Raw genomic sequence first — 20,296 nt, 5'->3', positions numbered from 1 at the left:
TTCTTCTCTAACTCGCCACCGACAAAAATAATGGGATTCCATATTCCACTAAAACTGGACTTCCGCATAGACTGAAGTTTTCAACACCTGCACTTTTACAAAAATCTAATTCTGCGATTCCGATATCCGATTAAATCCGTGTGAAGAAGAGATAACCGATTTAATGGATTCTTTTCTGGGGCCGGATGTCCGTTCGTGGCTGAGTTAGTGAGGAATGGATAAGCGAGGGAGGAGTGGGATGAGTGAGTGCGTTTTTATATCAAAATCTAACTTGGAGAAAGTTCGAGTGAAAAGTGTCATAGTAAACGAATGGAATATAGGTGACGATAACTTAAAAAATGCGAAGAAAATACTTTTATCTGTCTGTCTGCCTATTTCTCTCTCAATATAAACAAACAAAAAGAAAAAAGAAAAATAAGAACACCCAGTAACTACCGCAAAAATATCAACACCGACGATGATATTCTTAACAAACTATTACCCTCCATAATGAAAAAAACAAAAACAAAGAAAAAGGTACCCTCCTTTGGTCAGCCCGATAGCGCGGTGGCTCGATGCCCCGTGATAAGCAGGTTCCATTAGGGTATTACGACGGGAGATCCACAACAATGAGGCGGAGCAGAGACTTGCAGACATTGGGTCAAGATCGGGGGGAGGGGATACGGTAGGGAGGAGAGGTAGGGAGGTATATAGGGAGAGGAGGAGAGGTAGGGAGGTATATAGGAAGGGGAGGAGAGATAGGGTGGTAGGGAGGTGAGGAGAGGCGGGGATGTATATAGGGAGGTAGAAGAGGTGGGTAGGAAAAAGGAAGAATGGTGGGAAGATATAGAGGGAGGGGAGGAGAGGTGGGGAGGTATAGAGGGAGGGGAAGAGAGGTGGGGAGGTATATAGGGAGATAGGAAGGCGAGGGGAGGCAGAAAGAGGTTCAGGGAGAAGAGGGGTAGGGAGGTATATAGGAAGGGGAGAAGTGAGGAGGGAGTAGAGGAGAGGTGGGGAGGCTGGGAAAGAAGAGAAAGGTGGGGAAGTAGGAATGGGAAATAGAGAGGAGAGGAGAATGTGGAGATACTGAAGGCAGGGAAGCCGGGGAGGGGAGAATTAGAGAGAGAGAGGAGAGAGAGAGAGAGAGAGAGAGAGAGAGAGAGAGAGAGAGAGAGAGGAGAGAGAGAGAAGAGAGAAGAGAGAGAGAGAAAAGAGAGAGAGAGAGAAAGAGAGAGAGAGAAAGAGAGAGAGAGAAAGAGAGAGAGAGAGAGAAGAGAGAGAGAGAGAGGAGAAAGGGGAGAGAGAGAGAGAGAGAGAAAGAGAGAGAGAGAGAGGAGAGAGAAGAGGAGAGGAGAGAAGGAGTGAGAGAGAGAGAGAGAGAGAGAGAGAGAGAGAGGAAGAGGAGAGAGGAAAAGAGAGAGAAAGAGGAAGAGGAAAGAAGAGAGAAGAAAGAGAGAAAAAGAGACAGAGAAAGAGAGAGAGAAAGAGAGAGAGAGAAAGAGAGAGAAAGAGAGGAGGGAAAGGAGAGAGACAGGGAGCATAAAGGGGAGGAGTTTGAAGGAGAGGGAGGAGGAAGGGAGGGAGGGAGGGAGGGAGGGAGGGAGGGAGGGAGGGAGGGAGGGAGGGATATAAGAAAAGAAAGGGCTCAACTTCTCCCCGCTGATAAAAATAACATCCCCATTTTGCAAGAGAGGAGAAACAGAAGGAGAGTAAGCGAGCGAAAGCGTGTGCAAGAAATCATAAAATTGACAGCGGGCGTTCTGCAACGAGAAAATCGACGTCCGAGAAAAGGTTGTTTCAGGAGCGGAAGTAAAGAGGCGATCCGTCCAGTTCGCTTCCTCCGCCGCGACTGCGTCCGAGAGGAACCAGCGAAAGGAGCGCAAGGATCTAGGTCGGGTCGTGCCCTGGGCGAGAAGGTCAGGGGGAAAGGGGGGGTGATAAGCCTGACCTGGGCGAGGGCGTCACCTGGCGACGTAACTTGAAACTCGTACAAGGTCTGAGTACGCAGAAAGGTGTGACGACCTCCTTCGTGACTCGCAAACTGACAGTGATTTCTGGATATGTATGGAAAAAAATGGGAGGAAACGTCATGCGAACATGACATGTACGACTGTTGTAGGATTATAATGGCAGACATCGACCTGTACAATACTTGGCGCGCGACAGTTCCACGAATTCTAAGAGCGGCCGCTCAACTCCGTAGAGTATTGCACGCACATAACACGGCTTACGCAAGTCACTTTTCTCACACCAAAAAAAAATGGGAAACTTGAACCTGTTACTGCAGGTCACTGACATCACTCTCAATGGCAAGTGAATTCCCGCTTCCTTGGGTGGCAGTGGCAACATCTCGCAACGGAGTGAATACGTCACAACAACCTGTCCAGGCCCTCTCTTGTATCATCCCTCGTGACGTCACGCGGCACTCGTTACTGCCTTTGTAATGTTCTTCTTTATTTTTTTTTTAATTCTTCTGTCTTGGAATAAATTATACGCATCGTGAATACTATTAAATAGGTACATTACTTCCAGACATCTAGAGCCTCAAAGGAACCTGCGATATGCCGATCCACGCCTCAGTCAGCTGGTCGTATGTCTCGCTTTACGCACCATAGCATTTACATGGGTTAAGCCGTGTGGTTACAGTTAACAGGCTGCCACGGCTTCATCACGCTCGCTCTCCATGAGGCTGCTGCGTGCTTTGAGATATAGCTCGAGTAGTTTTGAGAAAAGAGATAGTTCTTACTTAACTGCGGAACTCGTCATGCTTGTGTGTGTCACACTTTGACAGAGGTGTGGCTTCACGCGTCATCGAAGAAGATTAATTAAACGTCTAGTAATACTGTGATGAAGCCATTCCTCCTAACAGACAATTGGATGAGCAATTATAGTAAATGTACAACACTACGCTACGACAGAAGACAAGAGATTTTGCGTTGAGCATTGGTGATATTCTCTTGTGCTTGTTAGTCCCCTCCTTCCTTCCCTCCCTCTCACTCTCCTCTCTCTCTCTCTCTCACTCACTCTCTCTCTCTCTCTCTCTCTCTCTCTCTCTCTCTCTCTCTCTCTCTCTCTCTCTCTCTCTCTCTCTCTCTCTCTCTCTCTCTCTCATTTTCTTCATCCTCACCCATTCTCTTACTTTCTTAATTAATCGCTATTTTCCAATTCTCCTACTTTCTCATTTACTCTCATTCTTACTCTCCCACTTTCACACACTCAGCTTCTCACTCACTCTCGTACTTTCTCATCTACTCTCAGTTTCTCACTCATTCTTGCTTTCTCAATTACTCTCTTTCTTAGTCTGTCATTTTCTCACGCACTCTTAGTTTCTCACTCACTCACTCTCTCACTTTCTCACCCACTCTCCTACTTTCTCACCCACTCTGCTACTTTCTCACCCACTCTCTCACTTTCTCACTCACTCTCACTTTCTCACTTACACTCACTTCTCACTCACCTTCTCATATTCCTACTCACTCTATCTCACTTTTCCACTCCCTCACCCACTCACTCCAACCCCCCTTTCCCTCCCTCCCTCCTTCCCTCCCTCACCCACTCCCTTCCCCCCTCACCCAACCCCCTTTCCCTCCCCCACTCACTCCAACACCCCTTTCCCTCCCTCACCCAACCCCCTTTCCCTCCCTCCCTCCTTCCCTCCCTCACCCAACCCCCTTTCCCTCCCCCACTCACTCCAACCCCCCTTTCCCTCCCTCACCCAACCCCCTTTCCCTCCCTCCCTCCTTCCCTCCCTCACCCAACCCCCTTTCCCTCCCCCACTCACTCCAACACCCCTTTCCCTCCCTCCCCCAACCCCCTTTCCCTCCCTCCCTCCTTCCCTCCCTCACCCAACCCCCTTTCCCTCCCTCACCCAACCCCCTTTCCCTCCCTCCCTCCCTCCCTCCCCCAACCCCCTTTCCCTCCCCCACGAACGCCCCAAGGCTCCACCCACCTCGATGCCGGAATCGCCGGAGTCCCCCGAGTTGCACTTGGAGGACCTCGCATCCTTCAGCCTCGCCCGCCGCCTCTCCTTACTCGACCTGAAGAGCGGATGCCCGAACCTGCGGGAGGAGAAGAAAGGGATGATTAGAGAGGTGGAGGAGAGGGGGATAAAGGGGGAAGGGGGGCGAGAGAGGATGAGAGACACACTGAGGAATGAAGAAAGGAGTGATTAGATAAACAGAAAGAGAAAGAGGGAATGGGAGAAAATGATAAGTGAGAGAAACGAGATAAATGAAGTAAATCGAAAAAACGAAGAAATAAAGAAAGGGGTGATTAGATAAGTGAGAGAGAAAGAGAGAATGAGAGAATGAGATAAATGGGGAAACGGGAGAAATTAGAGAAATGGAGAAAAGGGATGAGAGAATTAGAGAAATGGAGAATAGAGAGAAATGAAAAAAAAAAAAAAACGGAAAAACTAAGACAGGAATTATTAGATATGTGAAAGAGAAAGAGAAAATGCGAGAAATGGAGAATTGAGAGAAAGGCCACGAAAGAAATGGAGAAAACGAAGACGTGGAGAAATGAGGATAATGACTTGAAAGCGACTTAGAATGTCTTAAGGGAAAGAGAGGCGAGGGATAATGGATAATACAGGAGGGCGGGGGGGAGGGGGGGGAAGACTCGCAGATGGGGACTTAGTTTCTGGAATATTCTCAGAGGAAGTTGAAGTTCTCTGCTGGAGTTCTGCATCGCGAGGAAGTGAAGTTTATCAAAGTGGTTGTCTTTTTTTTTTACCTTAGAAAACAGAAAGCAAAGTCGATGGAAACACTAAAAATCAATTGAGAGGATAAAGATAACTTAATTTTACTTTGCACAGCTTCGTTCAATGCACAAAATAGTGGAAGACGAAAATATATAATTCTTACACACATTCAGTTAGTAAATAATACAACTTTTCCTCTTTACGCAATCCAACAGAGCAAATACTTCCAAATCAACATATATATACATTTTTTACAAAGCTGCATAACACTGATTTTTTTTTTTTCTCTCTCTCGTAATAATAAAAAAAACATTAATAATAGAATTCACAAACTCTCGTCAGGTGGAATCAAGGCAGGATGGCTTGCGGTCGACAAGAGAGAGTTTTTAATTAAATAATTGCAATTGTTGTCTCTCGGTGTGTCCTTCAGTGATATATACAGAGTGGTCGGAAATACTATAGCACGCGGTTGCAAGGATTTAGATGACACATAAATAGATGAGAAAATGGCCGTCGTCTACGTCTACTTAATTACCTACTTTATTAACCGAATCAGTTACAGTTTCTAACTTGTAGCTACTTATCTATACTTATCTACTACTTATCAATTACATCGAGATGTGTTGGAAGACAATAATATAACAAAAAACACTTTTTAACCCACATCACCAAAGCAAAATACGCAAAGAAAGAAGAAAACAACAACAACAACAACAACAACAACAACAATAATAATAAAAATAAAATAAAGGTCTCCGATTCCCCCAAAGCCGCAGAACTTACGACGTGCAAATGATGGGCGGGAGAAGAGACGAATTGTACAGGATGTAGAGGATGATGGCGATGTACAGGAAGAGCATGAGGCCCCCGAGAGTGGCGCCCGACCTCACGGCCACGCCCACGCCGTACACCAGCACCGACACACTCGCCATGTTGAGGAGGATGAGGATTTGCAAGGCGAGCGGAGGCGACTCTGAGGTCATCTAGTCAGTGCGGGCTGTGTGGGGGGGGCGAGGCGGGGGAGAGGTGGGGGCGTAAGGGGGGGGGGGCGTAGGAGGAGCTTGAGGGGCCGAGATGTAGGGTAGGAGGACTGAGGTTGCTGTTGCTGAGATGGAATGAAAGTGGGCGAATAGAAGTCGTTTCTTGTCCAGTTTCGGGGCTTCGTCAGCCTTCGAGGAGAGTGCAATGTTTCTTCTTTTTTAATCTTGCTTTCTGCAGTTTTCTTCCGTCGGCGTTTCACTTAGTTTTTTATTATTATTATGATTTACAGTTTCCTGTTTTCTTCTCTTCATGATTTGACTATTGCATTTTTTCTGTTAATTTTTTTCTTTCTTTCTTTCTTTTTTTTATTTTTTGTTATTTAATCACAGAAAGTCAAAAAAGAAGTTCCCTTTTTATCACATCTCGGCGTCCTGCATTAAGATAACAAGACCACGTTAGACAAACGACACAAACAACACGCACTCACGCAAACGAAGACGCGACCTAAGAACACCGAGTCAAAAGAGAGACAAACGAAAATAAAAACGAGTCCGCACAACGTCCTCCTTTCACGAAACACATTAGTAAGTTTTGCGCAAGACAATGCTTTGCTTACATACTTCCAAAGTTAAAAAAAAAGAAGTGGACAAATTAGAATGGGCGCAGCATGTCCCAGGAAACAAAAGAAGAGCAAGGACAAGGCAGAAACAGGCTCGGCGTCTCAATACTTCCCCCGCCGCCGCCGACAGGAGAGTGCTCGTACGTGTCTCCTGCCTTTCCTCGGCCCCGATTTTTCTTTGGCCCCGATGCTTTTCCCTTCTTACTTAACATCAACAACTATAGCAAAAGACAGAAAATGAATACTCTAAAATACGAAATACGAACTAGTCATGGACTTCTCATACTTAGAATGTAGGGAAATGATAATACAAATAATTTTAGGCGACATATTTTTTTACGCAACACAAACATTTCGCCCCCAACATGTTTCAAAGCAACGGCTTACTCTGTCTTACGTTTTCCACACAGAAATATCTTTGTTATTCACAGAACAACAGAAATCGGATAAGGTATTTCACTTGACAGAAAAGAAAAGGAAACAATAAAGTAAATTGAATAAAATAGAGCAGAATGTAAATCCGATTCACACGAACATGATGGACAACGAACGTAGAGGTGGTGCGGGGAGGTGAGAAAGGAGGAGAAAGAGAGAATGGAGGGAGAAGAGAAAAGAGAGAGAAAGAGAGAGTGGAGGGAGAGGAAGAGAGAGAGAGAGAGAGAGAGAGAGAGAGAGAGAGAGAGAGAAGGAAGGAGAAGACAGAGTGAGGGAAAGGGTGTGAACAAGAGGAGGGAAGGGGAGGGAAGAGGGAAAAAGACGAAGAAGAGATAGGGAGGGGGGAAAGAGAAGGAGAAGAGATAGGGAAGGGGAAAGGGAAAAAGAAGAGAGAGGAAAGGGAAAGGGAAAGAGAAGGGAGAAGGACAAAAGAGCAGAGAAAGGGATAAAAAAAGACAAGGAGAGAGAAAGAAAGAGATATAAGAGATGGATATGAAAGAAAAAGAGGGAGTAAGAAGGGAGTAGGGAGAACTCGGGATTAAAGAGAGAGAGAAAAGCGGGGGCGGCCTAAGAGAGCAGAGGGCGTAGCAAATAATTAGCGTCGAACAATAGTACTTTACAGCTTTTTCTCTGAATGCAAGGGCGTTAGCTACTTTCGTGATACGGGAAAAGGGAAAAGTATATGGGGTAGACGCAGACAAGAAGGCGGGGAAGAGGGAGAGGGAGAGGGTGCATAGGAGGGAGGAGGGAGGGAGGGAGGGAGGGAGAGAGAGAGAGAGAGAGAGAGAGAGAGAGAGAGAGAGAGAGAGAGAGAGAGAGAGAGAGAGAGAGAGAGAGAGAGAGTGAGGGAGGGAGAGAGACCAACGAAAAAGAGAGAAAAGAAGCCGACAGCGATAAGAGAGACTGGGGCTAGAAAAGAGAGCATGTCATTTCTTCCTAATAACGCGCGCCCGAATGACCTTATTTTCGCATTTTTCCGACTCGTCTTTTGCTCCACCTTTTCACCCCGCCAGGGAATTCAAATCAGGTCCTGTGCCGGAGAACAACCTTGGATGCCTCTCTGTTTATGCCACACCGCTATTCTAATTAATAAGCTCCGTTAAAAGAAGAAGGAACAGGTTACGATAGAACAACAACAACAAAAAAACAACAACAACAGTAATGGCAACTTGGATCTGGTTCTCACACTGCCACAAAATCGCCAGAAAAAAAAAAAAAAAAAAAAAAAAATACACAGGTCTATGAAGCTTAATGTGGCTTAAGCACGGATTTTGTAGCGGTTTCCACACACTTACACCTGTGTCCTTGTGCTGGATGTGGCTTCCTAACCCAGATAATAGAGAAGCTTTTAATTATTTTTTTCTTTTTTATTATTATTATTTTTTTTTTTATTAAAGCCTACCAAAGGTCATTACCGCGAGTAGTATAATCTCTCGATTTAATTACTATACAATGTCATCATAGTCAAAATGCGATAAATTTAAACATACACTTATCAGGCAAATATCACCAGCGCTTAAATTCGGGTTAAATGACGGTTAAAACATTAAAAGAAACGAATAATTTCCTTCGATATCAGAGAATGAAATTTTAAAACAAGGTTGCTTCTCTTACCAGAAACCCTAAAACTGTTTCGACTTCTCACACGCACCTCGTTAAGTAAAAATTCAATTAACTCCTCAAGATCTTTGGAAATCGTCTCACCGTCCGCGCCATTGTGATTTTTGAGAGTATATTTGGGCGTGGAAAAAAAAAAAAATTATGGACTCGCGTCGGTCGGGAAAAAAAGGGTTGAGAATTATTCAAGATGTGACTGAGAGTGAAAAAGGGGTTTGGTGTTTTTTTTTTTTTGGTTTGTCTGTTTCATACATGGCTTTATGTGTATGTATGTATTCCTCTTTTCCCTTTTTTTTTCTCTTTCGTTCTGTTCGTCTGTCTGCACGTGTGTGTGTGTGTGTGTGTGTGTGTGTGTGTGTGTGTGTGTGTGTGTGTGTGTGTGTGTGTGTGTGTGTGTGTGTGTTTGCGCGTGCGCGTGTGTGCATGTGCGAATGCATGAGTGTGCATGTGCGTGTGCGTATGTGTGCATGTGCATGTGCGTATGTGTGCATGTGAATGTTCGTGCTTGCGTGTGCGTGCGTGTGCAACCGAAGCCTCCAGTACGCCGCGGGGGAGCAGCCTCTCCTCCGGCAAACCGAAAGGGAGGAACAATCCCTTCACAAACGTCTCCCTCCTCTAAGTAATCCAATATTTGTCCCTCAATCCAATTCTGACCCACCAACATCTTCAACGGCGGGGAAAAACACCCGGGATGTGCATTTCGGTAGCCTTCTCGAAAGACTTGAGAGAGAAAAAAAATACGCGGGAATATGGACGTTGGCATTTGTTTTTTCTTGTGTTCGAAATCGCAAGGAAATCCCGCCAAAAAGGGGAGGAACTACGTTATTTCCTATTTACTTGAATCTCGTTAATATAAAGGAAGATCATTTCAAATCTGAAACACAACAGAAAATCCGTGGAAGAAAAAACTATTTTGAACTAAAATAAACGTTTTAACGAAAATCAATTACCATGCTAACCGAATCATGGATTCACTTTACGGCAATCTCTATCAAACAAACAAACAAAAATAACAATAGAAAACAAGAGATACAACCAACCAACGTAAAAATAAATCCCCTCCGGAAATGAAAGACCAGAATTCAAAATCGAATTTCAAACACAAGAGAAGAACAAACAAGGATGAAAAGAGTTCGGGCGAGAAGGTTGTGGAAGTTCCCCCCTAACTTTCCCATTAGCCTCCTTGTGGCGAAGTAATCTATGGCGGGAAATTTAATCAGCGCAGCCAAGTGATTCCCGACGAACGCCCGGGCTAATCCGCGCCCGCTACACGAACGGGGTGGAAAGCGAGAGCTGAAACAAACAGTAAGAAGAAGTTTGATCCTAAAATATCCGCAACAACCAAAAAGAAAAGAGAAGAAAAGAAAAATGAAACAGAAAACAGAGACCTATTCGGTGCCCAGTCCTCTCGTATCCGGATGGGATCGGCGAGTGACAAATCTAGGGATTTTTGAACGGCGCTGGAAACATGTCTCCGGCCCTGACAAGGTTGGGGCGGCGCCGCTGGCAAGTTCCACTAGACGAGTTTTTTTTCGTTCGGTCTAGTTCAGTTGGGGCGAAGGGTGGGGGCGAGGAGGAGGAGAGGAAAAGGACGAGGAGGAAGAGGAGGAAGGGGAGGAGGAGGAGGAGGAGGAGGAGGAGGTGGTGGAGGAGGTGGAGAAGGAGGAGGAAGAGGAGGAGAAGAAAAGGAGGAGAAGGAAAAGGAGGAGAAGGAAAAAGATCAGGAGCTGGAGGATGAAAAGTAGAAGGAGGAGGAGGAGAAGGAAGAGGAAGAGGAAAGAAGCAGAAGAAGAAGAGGAAGAAAAGAGAAGAAGAAGAAGAAGAAGAAGAAGAAGAAGAAGAAGAAGAAGAAGAAGAAGAAGGGGGAGGGAGAGAGACGAAGAGTCCTGAAGACTTGAGGAGTCTAGCCAAAACAAGGATATAAGGTCTAGACACACACGTAACCGAATCTCTATAACCGCATCACACCGAGATCAAATAGAAGCCATAGACCAATCATGATCTTCGAGCGCTATCTGACTCTTATTCAACCGTGGCGTGCGGCGACCTACGATAAAATGACTCATAATGACCACGTGAGTTTTCCTTGGGTCTGATCGAGCGTCATCCATCACTTGATCATACGTATCGGCGGACAGCTCTCTCCTCCTCCCTAAAACGGACGCTTGAAGATGATATCGCGAGGTACACTTCGGGTGACATTGGACTTGGGTGGTTGTTGACCCTAAATATGGCAGTTATGGTTGTCCAAACAGAGAAAAGATTTTTTTTCTCCTTTTCAATTCTCTTTCACTTTAAAACGTTTCTTTCTACCTTCCTCTAAAAGCATTACCCTCCTTCCCTCCAACAACCCATACCCTCACTCTTTCCCTCAGCCTAACAGCCTCTCCCTTCCCTCCCTCCCTCAGTCTAACGGCCTCACCCCTCCCTCCCTCCCTCCCTCGCCACTCCATCTCCATTTCCATCCATCCCTTCCTCGATTCCTTTTTCGCTCGACCATCGCTGTCAGTCTCCATAGTGGGTACCCTAACAAGGTGAAGAGAAAAAAAAATATTTACAAAAACTTCGCAAAAAATCCCACATAAAAAAGACGAGTAAAAAAAAAACATGAAAGTGTGACAAACACTGGACGAGAAAAGTCATCAACCTTGATAACTGCTACAGCACGGCCTGGAGGTCTATTTTCTGAATGGAGTTTAAAACGCTAATGACACTGCACGGTAGCCAACCTTGAAAATACACACACGCAAAAAGGGGGAAAACGATGCCCAGATGGAAAAATGAAAAGTAAAATGATTTTCGCTTTACCAATCAGGAAGAAGTGAGGGAGGGAAATGTGTTGCCCCGAATTGGCATTTTGAGTAATTTAAACCGATTATAATTTTCGCTACTCACTCTCAAATATATTAAAATTTTATTCAAAGGCTGCGAGAGAATTCCCAAGAGATTGACAGATCGATACAGAGAGAGAGAGAGAGAGAGGGAGAGAAAGAGAAAGAGGGAGGGGGAGGAAGGGAGATGTGGAGGAAGAGAGGAGGGGAAGGAATAAAGAGGAAATGAGAGGAGGGGAGGGAAGAGAGGGGAAATGAGAGGAAAGTAGGGAGAGAGGGAAACACATAGGACGGGAGAGAAAGAGAAAGAAAGGGAGTTGAGGGAAGGAGAAAGAGGAGGGATGGAAAGAAGGAGGGATAGAGAGAAGGAAAGAGGGAGATACCCAGAGACAATCTTTTTGCAGAATGAAATTTCCCCACATAATTCTCCCCCTTATATGGATTCGCGCGGATGCCTTCGCCCGCACGAGCCGCATAACCCGCCCGAGAGTGAAAGGAGAGGTCATTGCTCGTGTGTGGAAAGGTCGGGCCTCAGGCTGGTCACGTCGAGGATCTTGCAAGAAGCCGTGCACACCGAGGGAAAATGTCGACACAGGCCGCTGCTCCATCGATCCCTGAACCCAATCCTGAGTCGACCCGCCGCGCGCGACGAGTCCTTCGTGCACTGGCTGGGCGCTGACTCTCAGGACTCGCACGTCGCTCCTGTTATGAATGTCCTCTGGCACAGGTTTGTCCCGCGCTCCTTCGCGAGGCCCGAGGAGCGGAGGCTGGATGCCGTGGAGACCCGCGGCCTCATTTTCACCGAGCCGCGTGACGGGATTTTTTTTTTTCATTTTCTATTTCTTTATTATTATTTTTTATGAAAAAGAGGGGCACGAAACTTGTTTTTTGGCCTAGAAAAAAAAATTGCTACTACACCTTTCACAAAATCTCCTTGAAAGTGACAACAACAAAATATAACAAAATAACCAGATAAAAGAAAACAAATAAATAAAAAGCCACCCCCCCCCCCAAAAAAAAAAAAAAAAAAAAAAAAAAAAAAAAAAAAAAAAAAAAAAAAATCTCCCTCCCCGGAAGCGGACACCCCGCGTGCACTGCCGTCCGCATCCGAGAAAGATGGAAAAAATACTACCCGCCCTTGCATTGTGCGCTTCCGGGACATTTCCTTCTGGCCAACAGGGACGGATCCTTATTGTTCCTTTCGGATTCCTTTCATGGCTGCCTCCGTGCATGCGAGGACAAGCAGTATCACCCGACTAAAAAAGGCATCGATGCACACAAAGATACTTCAATCTGTAACAGTAAATTTATACATATATATATATATATATATATATATATATATATATATATATATATATATATATATATATATACATATGTATATATGTATATATGTATATATGTATATATGTATATATGTATATATGTATATATGTATATATGTATATATGTATATGTATGTATGTATATGTATGTGTGTGTGTGTGTGTGTGTGTGTGTGTGTGTGTGTGTGTGTGTGTGTGTGTGTGTGTGTGTGTGTGTGTGTGTGTGTGTGTGTGTGTGTGTGTGTGTGTGTTATATATATATATATATATATATATATATATATATATATATATACAAATATATTACATATAAAATGTATAATATAAATATATATTATATATTTCTTTATAACGGTGCAATTATCGTAATTTTTACTTGTAGTTTTATAAAATATAAAATACTCAAGATCCACTCCTGTACAGGCTGACCTTCAGAAACCTCACGTAGACATTAGCTTTCGAGTCTCAGGAGATAAACCACACAATATATTTTTTCTTGTTTTCTTTTTTCCCAAACACTAGATAGTCGACGCTTCAAGGCCCGTGGTTCTCATGGCGGTAATAGAGAGACACATGGTCGAAATAGGGACAGATTTCGGCCTTTGTCAAGTGAAAAGAGGGAGGGAGGGAGGGAGGGGGAGAGAGAGGGAGGGCGGGAGGGAGGGAGAGAGAGAGAGAGGAGAGAGAGAGGAGAGAGAGGAGAGAGAGAGAGAGAGGAAGAGGAGAGAGAGAGAGAGAGAGAGAGAGAGAGGAGAGAGAGAGAGAGGAGAGAGAGAGAGGAGAGAGAGAGAGAGAGAGAGGAGAGAGAGAGAAGAGAGAGAGAGAAAGAGAGAAGAGAGAGAGAGAGAGAGAGAGAGAGAGAGAGAGAGCGTATGTACGAGTGCAAGAGAAAGTCCCAGCAAATCCTGACCCTCCTCCTCGCTGCCCTTTGTGCCGCAGCGTAACACCCTGACACCTGCTTCCCCGCTTGTCACCTGAGCGGCGTCCTACACTCTTGGCCAGCCTGCACCTCCTGCACACACTTCCACCTCTGGCATTTGCTCAGCTCCAGCCTCGTCCAGTCTCACTCACTTAATATGTAATCATCAATATGCAACTCTAAAATTCGATACCCTCAATTTATCCCAGTTACTGCACATATTATATATCATCAAAACAAAAAAGTCCCGCCTGTTGGGAACATAAGCTAGTGACTGTAGGAGGAAAAAACAATAGCTTCAAGCACGTTAAAAAAAGCCAGAAGCATGTCAATCAACTCCATTCCAAGTCTATTACCTCGTCCTTCGTTTATCTTTAAGCTGATCTGTCTACATCTTCACCCTATTTCTCCTCCTTTTGCACCCCTACCCTCACTCCGACCTCATCCCCCCCATTCCGTAGCCCTTGGACCGACGTGCCAAAACGCCCCCGCTGACGTCAACGTTCCGCGCCCAAGGTTGAGTAACATGGCAAACGGACAGCGGATGTTGGCTGATTCTTGTGCTTTAGCCGGCTTCTGTTGGCCGTTGAGTCAGAGCTTCGAGGCCGGGTCCGTGCTTGCGGTTGGGTGTTAATGGTTAACGAACAACGAGTGAGATCTGCTACGTGGGCGGGAAAGCTTGGTATATTTTCGATGCAGGCGACTCCTAAACTTTAGGTGAATTTGCGATAGTTTTATACTTTAAAACAACAATAAATTTTGTTCTCATATACTTTAAAAACTGCAATAAATTCTATCGCATCTCATTGTTTAAAATTGCTAAAATCTGTCGTCTTTCATACTCTTAAACTGTAACAAATTCTGACATCTCCAAAGCTAGTTTTCCACGCGATCTACCCACGCCAGTCCGGCCTAAACAAAAAACACAAGAGACGATCGACGAAGCCACATCAACGCGCAAACCGGGCCAGCCAGACGAAGGGGAATCAAACAACACTTGCTGACCGAACACATTCTTCACAAGCGTCCGGAAGTGCACGTGACGCGTCGTGACCAATTACACTTCCTATCCCGAGACACTTCAGTTTTCTTGGCAATGACCGACATTTCTCCGCCGCCGCGCTGACTCCTCGGAGCGCGCGAGGCTTTTCCGCGTCGGGTCGTGACTTGTCCTAACGCGTGTCTTGCAATGGATTTTACAACGTGTCCTACTGTTTGCGATTCGGACGGCAGAGTGCCCAACTGCATTACTTGCAACATGCTCTAATGGATGTCTCGCAAGGTGCCCTAACGGATGTCCTGCAAGGTGTCCTCATGAACCAACGTTTTGACAAGTGTCATAATGGATATCCCGTAAGGTGTCCAACTAGATATCTTGCAAAGCTTCCTAATGAATACCTTGAAAAATGCCATAGTGTATGTCTTGCAAGACGTCCTAATGGAGATCCTGCGAGGTGTCCTAATGTATATCTTGCAAGGTGTACATGCATTGCACAGTGCCCTAACGAATGCCATGTAATGTAATTAATACAAGGAAAATAAATGCCGGATAAGAAGAACGTGGGACGAGGGGGAGAGGGAGGGGATGGGTAGGGTGGGGGGTGGGAGGGGGAATTGAACATTCATCTGAAAGTATTATGACATTCTATTTACAGGTTTAAAAAAATCCGATACTGCATTTAAAGGTTTCCAAATCGAGTTTTACAAGCTTAAATACCATCCAGTTCTGAGTGCAGTATCATATATGATGACATGACAGGAAAACTTTTAGGAACGACTAATACACAATATTAATATGGAGCTGAGAGAATAATGATTAAATGTCTCATGACACATTGTATCCATGGCGGGAAAAAGGTTTCTCTATGTACGCGTATATGTTCGTATCCATGCATGTATGTATGTGCGTATGTATACATGTCCTGTATATATGTACATGCGTACCAAAAATGCTAGTATATATAAGGAAACACAGGCAAGTCTTGCTATGCTGTAATGAATGATTCATCACTCATCTTCCATATTGCGGCAACGGGCACTTCCTCGCAACATTTACTGGGATAGAATTCGGGAAAACAAGTTGACGCGACTCCCTTGGCATGCGCGCCTGGTCATGCTTGCACCACTTAAAGGAAGTACGTATTCTAGACCTTCAAACAAGTCTAATCCATTACAACGTGAAAAACACAAAATCACAACATCTAGTCACAAACACATATTTAAACTTGGCTCAACGCACTACCACAAAAAATACCCAGACCATTTTTTCCTATTGGCGGTGTGTGTGGTGGAAAATGGGTACCATGTGGGCAGAATATTTACTTCTGTCACACTTAAATTGCAATCACATTCACACTGCACTTTGAGATCATGCTCATAAAACTTATGTTCAGCAACTAAGTTTCGGTATAAAGATATCACTTCGATCAGACACGGGCACATATCAACACTTCACTTTTCCTTGACATTTTCTCGATCCGAGTTCCCTCTGATGGGTGATTAGCGTTTCCTGCGGAGGGCGGCGGAGAGAGCAGCCCGTAGCCCTAACGCAGACACTTCCGTCTACCCTCTAACTCATCACCATCGAACTCACAATATTTGTTTGTTATTGTAACCATGCTCGGGCGGGCCCTTAATGCGTTGGCGGGCGAGGGAAAGAGCGGCATTCAGCACGGCCTCCCTCGCGCACGCCTGCCGGGGAAGCTCTACAACACGGCGGCGGGAATGCACCAAGTTCAGCCTCCAAGGTATAACTTCGTAAGACTTCCTTGAGAGAAGGGGCACAAGGTCCGCGCTCGTCGAGGAGCACTCACTCGAACGGACACAAGCGGCGACGCACAGGCACGCGTGGCACTGATGCCTTGCTCTTTTCGATAACTTATCGACACTTTTTAGCACTGGTTCTGTTGTCTCTCACAGCTGCTGATATTATGTAAATTAATTAATGGTAACGAAGAGCAACCGAAGAGTTAATGAATTATCATAAAGTCAGCTAGCTAATTAATAATGTCACTGAATCCAGACTCTTTTCAGCGTTTGACACTTCATAATTAATATTCACCAAACATTTAATCGCACTAATTGCGGCGCTTCAAACAATCGTTCAACCGCAAACTTTTAATCACTCTCGTAATTGCATCGCGGACAGGGATGTATCACTCGCAACTCGATGCACTTGCACGCGTCCGATCGCAACCCCATCTGTGCCGCACCGCGCCGCAGCCAAACAATACAGTCTCCCTGTTCTACGCCGCTGGTTCCGCCGCAGGACGTCCTCCACTTTCGTTCCCCGAGGTACCGATGCTATCACTGCCGTTCGAAGGATGGACGCCCGACGTGAGGGAAACACGCGGGCAACCTCGTGTCAACGGCGCGCCCGAACTGACCAACTTTCAGGTTGACACTGTGTTGCCGAGCCCACGCTGGGGTCGGCCGCACCACCTACCAGCCAACTATTTCTGACCTCGTACCTTTGCCCTGCTCTCCCGCCTCGCTTTTCACGAGTCCCCGCGATAAAAGTGTCACCTACAGTCACCCTGCAAGTTGCTTTTGCCCATAAACCTACAGCTTACGCACGAAAAAAACGACGAGTTATAGATAAAGCTGCAACTAAGGTCAGGTGTGTTGGCGGGCAGTGTCGGCAGATTTCTCTTCAGCAGTGGCTGAGCACCGGGCTGGAGCGGGGGCGAGGCCATCCGGAGCTGCGGACCGGTACAGGAGGTGGGGGGATTGAGGGAGCGCGGGGGGAGAGGGGGCGAGGGAGGGAGGTAGGAACTCAAGAAGGATGTGGGAGGGAGAGGAGAGGAGAATAGGAGGAGGAGGAGGGGCGGTATATGACGCATCGGTAAACCCACTTTGTAGAACTTCAGGTCACAGATGATTCACGCGTTTCTAAAGCACGCCACGGTCACGCGGAAAACCATACCAGGAGGAATGGCCGCGCAGGGCAGCTCACTCGCGCGCAGGAATATGAGGTCAAGACATCATAAACACGCCATGAAGCGGATCACGGGCAAGTGGCACTCAGTCAACAGCACTCCAGGGCTTGCCCGCGATGCTGGTCGTCGGCGGGAGAACTAGTAGTACGTGGGAGAGAGGGACAGGGAGAAAGAAAAGAGAAGAGAGAAAGAAGAAATAGAAGAGAGACAGAGAGAGGTAGAGAGAGAGAGAGAGAGAGAGAGAGAGAGAGAGAGAGAGAGAGAGAGAGAGAGAGAGAGAGAGAAAGAGGAGAGGGAAGGAGAGGAGAGGAGGGAAGGAGAGAGAGAGAGAGAAGAAAGAGAGAGAGAGAGAGAGAGAGAGAGAGAGAAAGAGAGAGAGAGAGAGAGAGAAGAGAGAGAGAGAGAGAGAGAGAGAGAGAGAGAGAGAGAGAGAGAGAGAGAGAGAGAGAGAGAGAGAGAGAGAGAGAGAAAGGGGAGGGATAAGAGTGGAGAGACAAGAGGTTCGATTAAACAAACCGAGAAAGAAAGAAAGAAAGAAAGAAAGAAAGAGAAATCGACCTCTTTCACCTTAAAAACACACACACACCCGCATTGTAGAAGGATAGAAACAAAACCCGTAAAACAATGGCATACCGCGAGAGGGAGGACCCGTGTCCATGTAATGTTTCCCAAACATCCTAAACACGATAATTACACGATGTATATATTTAATTACAAAAAAAGGAAAAAAAAAGAAAAAAAAAAACATTAAAAGGAGAGAGAAAGAGACAATTGCATTACCGACATTCCAATTAAGTAGGTTCCGATAATGGCCTTGCGAAAACAGGTAAGAATGTTCCCCGGATCCCACGAAACGCATCCTGATCTGACGCGCGACGACACCCGAAAACTGGCCAGTCATCGCCACGATCGTAATAAACAGTTCTAATTGTAGCGGTAATGGTGGGTGTGATGAAGAACAAGATGAAGAACAAGGTGAAGAAATTGATAAAGTAGATGAAAAACAAGTTGAAGAACAAGTTGAAGATGTAGATGAAGAACAAGGAGGAGTAGATGAAAAACATGATGAAGAACAAGATGAAGAATAAAATGAAGAAGCATATGAAAAACAAGGTGAAGAACTAGACGAAGAACAGGTATGACTGCTATTAACTAGTTCGTAAAGTGTGTAAAAAAAAAGAGACCGACTAACTGTAGTATTATTATTCCCGTGAAAGTTAAGATTAAATCATGTTTTTTCCCAACTTGCACTAGAACATGGCAACAACATCCCCCGGAGGAAATTTCAGCTCCCACGTAACCAGCTCATCCTTGCATGTAATGAAATTCGAGAAAACGTTAGGAGTAATGAAAAAAAAAGAATAATAAAAAGAACGAAAAGAAAAAAAAATCGCGGATCTCCACACAGCGGGCCGTATTGACATGCAAGAAGGAGCACTTGCAAGCCAGCACGGTTCGAAGCGCAGCCGACGCGAGGACGGATTTGCGAGCCTATTATGGAAGGTCCTCGAAGCCTCAGCGGATGCAACTGCCGCAGCCATTCGGGGAACAGAGGGCGCTTAGGGGATGCCCAAAGCTACATGGTATTCCTATTTGTGTCTGTCAGTCTGTGTGTGTGTGTGTGTGTGTGTGTGTGTGTGTGTGTGTGTGTGTGTGTGTGTGTGTGTGTGTGTGTGTGTGTGTGTGTGTGTGTGTGTATGTATGTATGTATGTATGTATGTATGTATGTATGTATGTATGTATGTACGTATGTATGTATGTATGTATGCATGTATTATGTGTAATGTGTATATATCCGTGCGCGCGCGCGCGCGCGCGCGCGCGTGTGTGTGTGTGTGTGTGTGTGTGTGTGTGTGTGTGTGTGTGTGTGTGTGTGTGTGTGTGTGTGTGTGTGTGTGTGTGTGTGTGTGTGTGTGTGTGTGTGCGTGCTTGCTTAAGCTTTGTCTCTGTCTCTCTGCCTGTCTGGATTTATCATATTCAATCTTCACTTCTGCCTCAGGCCCATGTGTCTCGTGGTATGAGAGTGGGCTCGCGTCGGCGTGAAGATGGTCCAGATACGCGAGACTTCAGAACAACATCTCGCGAAACTTTGTAGCCATCGCAAGCATCACAATCTCCGCAAGTGTTTTCGAAATCTCTTCCCACAACTATCTCATCGCCTTTTGGAGTTCGTTAGAATGCCAGTGACACGACGGACCCGGAATCGATATAAGAAACAAACTGACACTCACTTTAATAATTCATGTACAGGTAACTAAATCTTGGCCGAGTCGTAAACAAGACTTCAAACAACTCACGTCCCAATGGATGGTCGTAGTTAATAATGACACCGCATTCCATACAGCTTTAAACACACACACATACACACACACACACACACTCTCTCTCTCTCTCTCTCTCTCTCTCTCTCTCTCTCTCTCTCTCTCTCTCTCTCTCTCTCTCTCTCTCTCTCTCTCTCACACACACACCACACACACACACACACACACACACACACACACACACACACACACACACACACACACACACACATACAGCAGTAACCAAATCGCATCCGAATTTTCCTTTTAACATCCGTCGCCCTTACAACAAAGGGCGAAAAAGGCGGAGCGTGACTCTGGGAGACAGTCGTTGTGCATCGCCAGAGGATGAACAATACGGCACATAATGGAAACACTTTTGTTAACGTAGACTTCGCCGCGCGGAGAATAAAAAAACCTTGAGTTATAAAGAGAAAGGCGGGAGGGAGGCAGGGAGGAAGAACGGGCGGAGAAGAGAGAGAAAAATAGAGCGAGGGAGAAGGAGCGGAAGGCGGAGAGGACGAGGAAGAGGAGGTGAGAAAGAGGGAGAGAGGGACAGAAAGAAAAATAAAGAGGTATGCGTGTGTGTGTGTGTGTGTGTGTGTGTGTGTGTGTGTGTGTGTGTGTGTGTGTGTGTGTGTGTGTGT

General features: G+C 45.7%; 1 protein-coding gene across 2 annotated transcripts in view; it reads right to left on the bottom strand.

The window, feature by feature from the left end:
• The window catches only part of LOC119575411 (spermatogenesis-associated protein 13-like), a 157,636-nt gene that overhangs the window by 64,565 nt on the left and 72,775 nt on the right, over nucleotides 1-20,296 (bottom strand). For both annotated transcript variants that reach the window (XM_037923011.1, XM_037923012.1), the window contains exon 7: nucleotides 3,929-4,037. In XM_037923011.1, the coding sequence (XP_037778939.1) occupies nucleotides 3,929-4,037 (109 nt within the window). The remainder of the gene's footprint in view (nucleotides 1-3,928; nucleotides 4,038-20,296) is intronic.

Source organism: Penaeus monodon, chromosome 7 (genome assembly GCF_015228065.2).
Source record: "Penaeus monodon isolate SGIC_2016 chromosome 7, NSTDA_Pmon_1, whole genome shotgun sequence".
Taxonomy (NCBI): Eukaryota; Metazoa; Arthropoda; class Malacostraca; order Decapoda; family Penaeidae; genus Penaeus; species Penaeus monodon.
Note: the sequence above shows the minus strand (reverse complement) of the source record. Positions and strands in the feature narration are given on the sequence as shown.